Consider the following 11377-nt stretch of genomic DNA (forward strand, 5'->3'; position numbering starts at 1 on the left):
TTTTAATGCTTTTTTCTCCTTTATTGCCCCTTGCCCTGTTTTAATTGATTTTCTTCTATTTTACTCCTACTATTAGTCAGGTAATCCTACTTCCATAGTGATACTGCCTCGGAAACCCAAGGAGGGGTCGCTATGAGTCGGGGCTGACTCGACGGCAAATAACAACAACAACAACAACATTAGTTTGGACAGTATATATTTTATTTCTCTTATTTAATCTTATTCAGATTATTTTTCTTATTTAAAGATTCCTCTGAAGGATCTTCAAAAACATAGAGTCACACCAAATTCTATATCTGCTTTGCATTTTTTAATATGACTATAGGAATAAACTGCTTATTTTACCAATTTGATCAGTGAGTGTCTAGTCAATATTTCAAACAAAAAAGATGTGATTCTGTAATTAGGGAATTAAGTTACAAACTATTAGAAGGGATAGAAGAGCAAAGAGAGAAAAGGTGATATTTTCTGAGATCAGCTATTCACTCTGCAAGAACAAACACTCAGCCTGCAGTCCTCTGCCCCACAGTTTCATGAAGGTAATCTCTAGACACAAAGAACTGATAAACAAAAGAAGTAGAGAGCTCTCAATTCCCAGCCCCAAGAAAACAGAATGGTTTTAGTGGAAATGTAGGACTCTATTAAAATCTATTGCCATCAAGTTGGACTTCTGACTCTTGGCATCCACATATGTAGCAGAGTAGAACTGTGCTCCATATGGTTTTCAATAGCTATAATCTTATGGAAATAGATTGCTGGGCATTTTTCCCCTGCTACTTCTAGAGGGATTCAAACTGCCAACCTTTCAGTTAGTAACAAAGGGCAAAAGTTGTTTATGTCACCCAGGGCCCTAGGACCCCATTATTTTGTTGTTGTGTGCCTTAGAGTAACTTCTGTTGTTGTGTGCCTTAGAGTTATTCTGAGTCGTAGGAACCCTATAGGATAGAATAGAACTGCCTTATAGGGTTTCCTGGGATGCAGTATTTATAGGAGCGGATCCCAAGGAGTCAGCTGGTGGGTTTGAATCACTGACATTTCAGTCAGCAGCTGAACACTTAATCATTGTGCCACCAGGGCTCCTTAATAGCACTTAATTTGAAGGTGCTGGGAATGAGGGCTACAGTCAGCTTAGAGTCCTTTGAAATGTAATTTTCAAACAACTATACAGGGAAACCCAAGAGTAGGTCCCTCCTCCCAGTTCCACATCTTTGTGCCACACAAAGTAGATGCCTACAGTGAAGGTTGAGCCACAGTGAAGAAGTTGTATACAGTGACCCAGCCAGTCTTCCTATACTAAATTGGTTTCCTTAAAGTTACAGTATTTCTCCAGCCTTTATGATGAATACAGTGCAGTTATATCTTACATGGGGTAAGGTTCTATGTTAGTAAGGCAGTGCTGTGTAGTAAATTACATGGTATTGCTTTTCTAGCCATGGTCTTTGTAACTCCCACCGGATCACTGGGTGGGATCATGCAATTTAAACTCCTGATTGTTAACGTCATCCACCTGTTAAAGTATTTCTGTTGGTGCAGCATGAGGTAATCCTCTGGGAAAGTTCACTCTCAAGTGTGTAGAACTCTGATGTTGGAATTGGTTGGTTTTGCCACTCTGCCAGGCTTAAAATGAGCCTTCCTATTAAAGAAGCAACAGACTACAATTCAGATTGAAGAACGCACTCAGGATATAGTTCTTCGGTGAGGACCACCTCCCCTCTGCTGTGCCCTTAAACATGGCTCTCTGCTCCTTGGCTTCTTGGCCTGGCCTCTGCCTCTGCACGGCAGGTAAGCCTGCTGCTCTGTCTTGTGCCTCTTGGTTTCACTGCCACCTCTCAGACAAGCATTTCTCTCTCAGCCGGCAGTCAAATTCCTTCTGCTTCTTTGTTGTTGTTGTTGTTGTTATGTGCCATCGAGTCGGCCCCGACTCATAGCGACCCCTCCTTGGGTTTCCGAGGCAGTATCACTACGGAAGTAGGATTGCCCAACAAGGTTGTGATAGTATGTATTGTGATAGTATGTGTGTAGTGATACTGCCTCGGAAACCCAAGGAGGGGTCGCTATGAGTCGGGGCCAACTCGACGGCACATAACAACAACAACAACAAAGAAGCAGAAGGAATTTGACTGCCGGCTGAGAGAGAAATGCTTGTCTGAGAGGTGGCAGTGAAACCAAGAGGCACAAGACAGAGCAGCAGGCTTACCTGCCGTGCAGAGGCAGAGGCCAGGCCAAGAAGCCAAGGAGCAGAGAGCCATGTTTAAGGGCACAGCAGAGGGGAGGTGGTCCTCACCGAAGAACTATATCCTGAGTGCGTTCTTCAATTTGAATTGTAGTCTGTTGCTTCTTTAATAAACCCCATAATCTGTGAGTTCTCTGTGGCCACGGCAGCAAATTCTCGAACCCAGCAGAGAGGTGGTGGGTGTTGTGGGAGGGACAGTTGGGGTCAAGGTTGGTAAGAGGGCTGGAGGGTGGCAGCATGTCTTGCCTCATACGAACAGGCCTTGGGCTGCTGATGGTGATTCTGTCTTTCTCTTGTGAAATTAGAGGAGGTCAGAAGATGCCGCCTCCCTACCCGTTTAGCAGACAAAAATCATATATAACTAAAATCACCCTTGAAAATTCTCAGAGAAGGCATAAACCACACTAGAGATTGCCATATTGTTTCTTAGTAGGCCAGATACTCACTTTTTGTTCAGGCTTGGAAGAGATAGCTGATTTTTCAGTTCAGTGACTATTGAGGTGTAGTAGACTCATGGTGTAGGGACTGAATTTTTAAACACTAGAATGATAAACACTGTGTTGATAATGCTGCCATTGGTCTGTTAGTTTGTTGTACTGTTGTGGCTTGCATGTTGCTTTGAGGCTGGAAACTATGCCACTGGTATTTCAAATACCAGCAGGGTCACCTGTGGTGGACAGGTTTCAGTGGAATGCTTCTTGGAAGTGAGAATGTCCACCTTTGTCTCACCTTCTTTGGTCATGTTGTCAGGAGGAATTACTCCCTGGAGAAGGATATCATGTGTTGTAAAGGAGAGGGTCCGCAAGAAAGGGAAGACACTCAAAGAGATGGGTTGATAGAGTAACTGCAGTAATGGGCTCAAGTTACAGCAAGGATTGTGAGGATGGTATACGACTGGGTAGTGTTTGGTTCTGTTGTACATCGGGTTGCTATGAGTTGGAGCCAACTTGATGGCACCTAACAACAACAGATATTGATAGTTTATACTATGAAATATACCTGGGGATCAAGACCAACATGGCACATTTACATCATACACCTCTTGCTTGAGCTGTGTCAGGGAATACTCTTCTTGAAGGACTGGCAGAATAACTTTTATATTTAAATCTTTATCTCTCGCTGAGGATGTCGTTGTTGTTGTTGTTGTTGTTGTTGTTATGTGCCGTCGAGTCATAGTTGTTATGTGCCATCAAGTCAAGTCAGACCCAACTCATAGTGACCCCTCCTTGGGTTTCTGAGGCAGTATCACTACAGAAGTAGATTGCCCAACCTTCCTTCCAAGGAATGGCTGGTGGGTTTGAACTACCAGCCTTCTGGTTAGCAATCAAGTGCCTTGGCACTATACTACCGGAGCTTCCTAGCTGAGCATATCTAGTTGAATATCATGGACATGAAGTGATTAATGATGTGACTACTGTAAAGAGTCCAAAACAGCATGGATGTATGAAACATTGCAGCATAAAAGGAGGAAAGGAGAACACTCAAAGCAGAAAGGGAGAATACATACAAAAAGTGGCCCTATGGAAGACAAATATATTTGACAGCCACAGTTTTATTTTCAAAACCCTCGAAGATTAAATATGAGAAGATGTGAATACAGGAGGAAGCTGTTCAAGATGAAGGACATGTTGACAATAAAGTAAAAAAGGTGATTATAAAACATCCATAAGTAATTTTGAGGAAGGTATATACAGAAGTTGTATGAAGTTGTTTCTTCAATTCTTAGATTGATAAATGATCTGTCTACTTGCTAAGGAACACTAGTGGCATAGTGGATAAGGCATTTGGCTGCTAATCAGAAGGTCAGGAGTTCAAACCCACCAGCACTCTGCAGAAGGAACTCGGAAACCCAGTGGGGGTTGGTATGAGTTGGAATCGTCTTGATGGGAGTGAGTTTGATTTTTGTTTGTTTGTTTGTTTTGACTGCTAACCAGAAGACTGGTGGTTCAAACTCACCAGCCACTTCTCTGAAGGAAGGTTGGGCAATCTACTTTCGTAGTGATAACGCCTCAGAAACCCGAGGAGGGGTCTCTATTAGTCAGGTCTGACTTGATGGCATGTAACAACAAAACAACATGTAAGAACACTAGATTGACATTTATGGATTCCATATTCCTGCTTTTATACTAATCATAAATGACCTGGGAGACATGTAAAAACACAAACACAACACACTGCCATTGAGTCCGATCTGACTCATAATGACCCCTCTTTGGGTTTCTGAGGTGGTATCACTATGGAAGTAGATTGCCCAACCTTCCTTCTGAGGAGTGGCTGATGGGTTTGAACTGTCAGCCTTCTGGTTAGCAGTCAGGTGCCTTAGGCACTACGCCACCAGAGCTCAATTTTTTGAGCTGGTGTGCAGAAGTGGGTTCATTAGCTAGAAAGTGGGCTGGTCTTCACCATCTTAAGGCATCTATATTTTTCTTTATTCATTCTACTGTAGTACTAGCCATAGATGATGCACTGTTTCCTGGTAAAATGTGGCTCTTGGGAATAAGGTAGACTTTATCAGTACTGGTGTCAAAAGTGAATAGATACTTGGACAGAAAAAATTGTTGATACATTAAAGAATGGGATCTTTGAAATGAAAAGTTTGTCATTAAACATACAGAGGAAATTAGGCAGTATACACAGTCAAGGAGATTGAGAAGATTACATGATATATCTCTCCTTTACAATAGGATATTCTGTATTAATTGTTCATGGAAAATGTGTGGTAAATAGACTGCTGATCATTTCTAGTAAGGAATCTTAGGAGTTTCAGATCATATGGTTTTGGATAAATAAGAAATGAAAAGATCTTCTGTTTTTTTTTACAGTATTAGAATTCTCTAATAATAGACAAAGAGCTGAAGAGTTCCATAGAAGGTGACTAACTATAAATGTATTATACATGAGTGGAAAGTAATGGCAAGCAAGACTTCAGAGCTGAGCTATCTTGATATTTTTATCCAGTGAGTGGGGTGTTACACATGCATCACAGCTATAATAGAGCTATCACATGGATCATTTGAAAATAAGGTAGAGATGTTTTAAAAAGCTCCTGTGCTTGGTTTCTTAGTCAGATGCTGTGTTACTTGGCGTTGAACAATTGAAATCTGAATCCAGATATTAAAAGGTGAATTATTTTAAATAACGGAATTGTCAAAGAGAAATAACTTATTTAAAATTATTTTAGGAAATGGAAGATAAAGTAACTAGTCCAGAGAAAGCTGAAGAAGCAAAATTAAAAGCGAGGTATCCTCATCTGGGACAAAAGCCTGGAGGTTCAGATTTTTTAAGGAAACGATTGCAGAAAGGGGTAAGTTCTCATGTGTAATCTTCAAATGCTTATGCATTCAATGTGATGAAAGAGATTGTGAAATGGATGTTTGCATATATAATTCTGTACCTATCATATATATATGTTTTAGTATTTTATACTGTTCATAAATATGTATAAGAATCTATAACATTTTTAAAATTCTGAATTATTTCAAGCATATAGGATATTACAGATAATAATATAACAGAACTTGTGTACCCACCATCCAAATTTAATGTTTATTTATGCCATATTGATTTCAATTTTATCTTTGTAGGGAAGAAAATAGATATCATTGAAACCCCATACGTGTATAAAATTCCCATTTCCTCTTCTCTTAAAAGCAGCCAGTTGTTATTTATCCTTCCTGCCCATAGTTTTAAATTTTTACCTAATTATTTTAAATGTGTTTCTCACACAACACTCAAATGCTTAAAATGATTTTTATTTGAATGAGATGATCACTTATATATAAAAAGCATAGCTTATTTTCTTCATAATATCACATTTCATAGTCAGAGTTGCTCTAATAAAAATTGTAAATTTAACAGTTCAGGTAACTGAAAAAGATTTTTTTTCAAATCTTGCCATGGTTTGTGAGGTATAAACCATTATTTGTCTACAATGAGATCTGAATTGGATAATGCTTTCTTTGTTTTTTAACCCCTGCCTACCATACAGGGAACAGGGAAGTATAAAATAATATTTACAGAAGAGAAGCCAAATCATTTTTCCTCTCAAGTAATGCCTTAAGTATACTAGTATTTTCTGCTTGCTTACAGAAATGTGTCAGTATGTGTGTGCGTTTACATATGGGAACATATTAACTATAGCTATATATAGATTTTTTTTTTCCCAAATAAAATTCCAAAAGAATGTTTGGAGTATTTTAAGAAATTATTTTAAAGTAGCAAAAAAATAGAATGATATTTTTATCTTACATGAAAGAAGAATATTCACAGCTTTGAAATAATAGGAATGACAAAGAAGAATTATACTAAATATATAAAAATGTGAGAGCTCTGGTGGCTAGTGCCTAAGGCATTTGACTGCTGAGAGCTCTGGTGGCATAGTGCCTAAGCCACTTGACTGCTAACCAGAAGGCTGGTGGTTCAAACCCACCAGCGACTTCTCGGAAGGAAGGTTGGGCAGTCTGCTTTTGTAGAGACACAGCTTTGGAATCGCAAGGAGAGGGGTCACTATGAGTCGAATCAACTTGATGGCAGTAAGTGATATAAAAATGTGAAACCTCTATACCATGAGAAGTAAATAAGATAGTTAATATCTACAATACATGAAGTTATCTTTCAAATAAACAAAAATGTAAGGTTCCCATAGATAAAGGCTTTTAACAGAGGAAATAAAGTATTAAATACAGAGGAAAATGTTTAGCCATGATAAAAATCAGTGAAATGTAAATTAGAACATTCAGATCATGATATACAAATATATTAGAAAAATATTTTAAATAATATTCACTGGTGAGAGTGAAGTTGTTGAAGTATGCTATGTATAGCCTTTAAAATAATTACTCTGATTTTGGAAAAGGGTATGAATCAAGATTCATTAAAATGTTCACATTCTTTGAATGAACAATCTCTTATTAATTAATCTAAGAACAACATAATATAAGGAAAAAAGTCCTCAAGATTGGAAGATACTTCATGTAGCTTTGACTATATATAGTTAGAAGTAGTGTCCACTACTCAGCAGCACAGAAATGGTTAAATAAACTGTGATAAGTCAACAAAATAGAATATTTTGTGGTAATTTACAAACATAAAAGATCATAAATATAGAGGATAAATAGAAAAAGGAGATGAAAACCATGTTCATTATCAAGATTGTTGTTGTTATGTGCCATCAAGTCAGACCCGACTCTTAGCCACCCCTCCTTGGGTTTCCGAGGCAGTATCACTACGGAAGTAGATTGCCCCATCTTCCTTATGAGGAGTGGCTGGTGGGTTTGAACCACCAGCCTTCTGGTAAGCAGTCAAGTGCCTTAGGCACTATGCTACCAGAGCTCCTATTATCAAGATAGCAATGTAAAATGTATATGTATGAGTATAATTATAAAAACTGTTAAGTCAGGTGAGTTTTTAGTTATAGAATGAATTACACAGTCTTCTATTAAATTGTATTTGGATTTGGGATTTGTGTGATCACTAGTTCAGGATTATTTTTCCCTTGAAATCTCAAGCCTACCTTACTTAATTAAGAGTCTTTCCTCTAACATTTGAACTGTTTTTGTAATTCTCCTCTAGCTTCAACTGTTTATGACTTTGTAAGTATATCTTCAAGTCAGAATGTATATGCATTTTATCTTGGAGTTGTAGATACAAGCAGTTGATAATGGAAAAATGCCAATTGAATCAAGAAGTAAGACTACAGAAACTGAGAAGTGAGCTCTTGGATAATTCTTGAAGAGTCGGAATCACAGGGTCCTGGGCTTCAGTTTTCCTCTCTAGTAATTAGTGAGCTTTGCGAGTTACCATCTTTAAACAGTGTGTTCTTCATCTGATAAGGTTGGGTTTAATATTTCTAAGGCCTTTTCTGTTTTATTGTACTTATTAATGCTAATGATAATATTGGGACACCTATTTGAGATTTTTTTATATTTTGACCACATACACATGGGAGCTCTAGTGGCGTAGTGCCTAAGGCAATTGACTGCTAACCAGAAGGCTGTGGTTCAAATCCACTAGCCGCTCCTTGGAAGGACGATAGTCTACTTTTGTAAAGGTATGGCCTTGGAAACCCAAGGAGGGGTCACTGTGAATTGAATCCACTCAATGGCAGTGAGGATTTTTTTTTGTTTCAAATTTTTTTATATTACAACCATGTATACACATGGCTACATAGGTAGTCAGAGTTAGGAGGAAACCAGTCTAATCCATATATTTCATACCTATTTTTGAAGTCCCAAGAAAACTGAAAATCATGTTTAAAGAAAGAAGACTTTAAAAATCAAACATAATAGCTGTTCACTTACTGTGAGTATAGTAAATAATAAATTTGGGTGGAAGGAGGAACCGATCCCATCTTTGACTTTTTAGATTGTCATCCAGATGATCCAGAATATGCCTTATGAATTTTTAAAGGTTTTCATTTTTTAAAAAAAAAATCACAAAATTTAAAAATTGTTAAGAATCACTAATACTGCTTTTTGGGACTATATCTGTGGATTTCAGTATAAGAAAAAATAAGGAGTGATCTAGTTCACGCAATCTATTGTTGTTGTTGTTGTTGTTATGTGCCGTCGAGTCAGACCTGACTCATAGCGACCCCTCCTTGGGTTTCCGAGGCAGTATCACTACGGAAGTAGGATTGCCCAACCTTCCTTCCGAGGAGTGGCTAGTGGGTTTGAACCGCCAGCCGTCTGGTTAGTAGTCAAGTGCCTTAGCCACTATGCTACCAGAGCTCCCACACAATCTATAGCATTCATTATTTCTCTGACATCTTTGTTGCATAATTGCCTTTGCTAACTCTCTAAGCGAAATACTGCCTTTTAAGTAGCCTATTCCTTTCTTAGGGTAGTCCTAATTGTTAAACATTGATTTAAATTTTGTGTCTAGCCACACTAAGTTCGTTTGATTCTTTTTCCGCAAGCAATATAGCTTAATTTGCAGTATCAATGAAAAAACAAAGTAGGCACTGCCTTGGGAAAATTCTGCACATAATTTGCCCACTGTGTTAAATTTCTGGCTTTTGCTTTTGACTCACTAAAAAATTTGGCAGGCTTTTGTGTTCTCCTCCAGAGGCAACTCTCCTAATATAATATAGTGAGTGCATCAGATGTTCTTTATTTCTCCCCCTACATTCATTTTAAAACATCAAGCAGTAATGAAGCTCCAGCAAACCTTGTAAGGACCTGGCTGGAGTTTTCTTGTTACTACTGCTCTGTGTGTTACATGTTTAGTGATACATGAAAAGCAGTTTCTAGCTTTACACCCCCTGGCTTTTAGCTATCTTAGTCCATGGAGAACAGCAGCCATTGAAACTTTTCACAAGCTACTCAACAATCTTACACTAAGCTGTGAATTACCAACTACCACTTGAGGTATCCCCAAAGGCCCTGAAAGAACATACATTTTTTCCCTTTCACACATTGTCTAAGACCTTATCTCATACTTATATTATTCCTCAGTCTCCCACCCCAGGCCAAGGTTAGGGGTCCCTCCTTTGAGTACTCATGTTGTTGTTATGTGCTATCCGCTCATAGCGACCCCTCCTTGGGTTTCCAAGGCGGTATCACTACAGAAGTACATCGTCCAACCTTCCTTCCGAGGAGTGGCTGGTGGGTTTGAACCACCAGCCTTACGGTTAGCAGTCAAGTGCCTTAGGCACTAAGCTACCAGAGTTCTTTGAGTACTCATACCACCTTGTATACATAAAATAGTATTATAATAATGGCTTTACTTGACTGTTGTCCATCTATGTATTTCTCTTCAGTTCCTCTCACACAATGCCTTTCACACAGAGTATAGCAGGCACTCAGTAAATGTGGGCAAAACATCATAGGTGTAAGTCAGAAGCCAAGCAAATTAATATTTTACTCTGGAACTGATAACTCATTAACCATAGTAAGGTTGATATTTAGCTTTCATCATAAGTTGTATTGTAGAGATAAAAGGTATGGTTACCATCTTCCTCCAAATAAAGTGAGCAATCACTGCGCTTATTGTTTTGTGTGAAAAATGGAGGAGGTATAGGGATGTGCATTTTAAGTGATAATTTCTAATCAGTTTATTTCTTCCATATTCTGTAGCATTTGTATTTTAACCTTAGTTTTGATTTTAATGAATTGCTATAGTTAAAATAAATATGATTTAAAATATTGCAGAAATGTTTGTTCTAGATGACAGAATACCAGAACCTATAATAATAGTTTTAATAGCTGTAAGGTTAATTGCGAGTGGGTGGTACTTTCTAAATGCAAATTGATGAATTACTTGTTTTCATTTTCTAAATAGTTTAAACAAGGGTTTCAGCTTGATGCTCCATTAGTAAATGAAAGGTTTGAACTTCACTTAGTCCAGGAATATTCATTCCCAGATAGCTTGATGCAGAGGTTGATGTGAGCTCTGTGTCAGAGTGATCTAAGTCTGAAGAAGGGTTTGTTGTCTGATTTTTAAGCTTTTGAATTATACTGAAACTCACTACAGGGACGTTTTTAGGTTAGATTATGTCAACTGACAATCAGGGATTACATCTATATCTTAAAACTGTGTGTTTGCATATGAAAGCTTTTTAAATTCAAGTCTGAATTTTTTTTTTTTACTTTTCCTATAGCAAAAATATTTTGATTCTGGAGATTACAACATGGCTAAAGCAAAAATGAAGAACAAGCAACTTCCTACTGCAGCCCCAGATAAGACGGAGGTCACTGGTGACCACATTCCCACTCCACAGGACCTTCCTCAACGGAAACCATCCCTTGTTGCTAGCAAGCTGGCTGGCTGATTAAAAGAGCTGAACTGCATGAATCTTCTAATTCCCGTTATTTCTTCTTCATATGTTATTTCTCAGCTTTTTATTTCCTTTCTGTTCACTAAGTCATTTGAGACTGACAGCTTTTTTTGTGTGTGTGTGTGCTGCTATTGTAAGGGAGTATGTAGAATTTTTGATTAGTTTAAAGTGCACTGATGAAGAGGACATGTTAGAGCAACATAAAGTAATCTACTTGAAAATAATTGTATATATTATCTTACTCCTAGTGTAGGACTGGTTCTAACAACTAACAAGCAAATTTTACAGTTTTAATGTTTGGCTTTCCTTATTTCATCTTCATTATAGCTTTGTATGTTATTCTTATTTAATATAACCTCTATTGATTT

At 37.9% G+C, this 11377-nt stretch overlaps 1 protein-coding gene across 1 annotated transcript; it reads left to right on the forward strand.

The window, feature by feature from the left end:
- The first annotated feature begins 2235 nt into the window (after nucleotides 1-2235).
- ARPP19 (cAMP regulated phosphoprotein 19) lies at nucleotides 2236-11003 on the forward strand. The gene is made up of 3 exons (XM_007935155.1): nucleotides 2236-2244; nucleotides 5415-5537; nucleotides 10833-11003. Exons 2-3 carry the CDS (start codon nucleotides 5418-5420, stop codon nucleotides 11001-11003), a joined length of 291 nt encoding a protein of 96 aa, XP_007933346.1. The 5' UTR covers nucleotides 2236-2244; nucleotides 5415-5417.
- The last annotated feature ends 374 nt before the right edge of the window (nucleotides 11004-11377 follow it).

The sequence above is a fragment of the Orycteropus afer genome, unplaced genomic scaffold (genome assembly GCF_000298275.1).
Source record: "Orycteropus afer afer isolate SDZICR_OR568_19922 unplaced genomic scaffold, OryAfe1.0 scaffold00026, whole genome shotgun sequence".
Taxonomy (NCBI): Eukaryota; Metazoa; Chordata; class Mammalia; order Tubulidentata; family Orycteropodidae; genus Orycteropus; species Orycteropus afer.

Excerpts from the sequence above, each read along its gene's own strand:
- ARPP19 (XM_007935155.1), top strand. The coding sequence starts at position 5,418 with ATGGAAGATAAAGTAACTAGTCCAGAGAAAGCTGAAGAAGCAAAATTA. Across the intron at positions 5,538-10,832 it reads GGAAACGATTGCAGAAAGGG|CAAAAATATTTTGATTCTGG; the intron begins GTAAGTTCTCAT and ends CTTTTCCTATAG.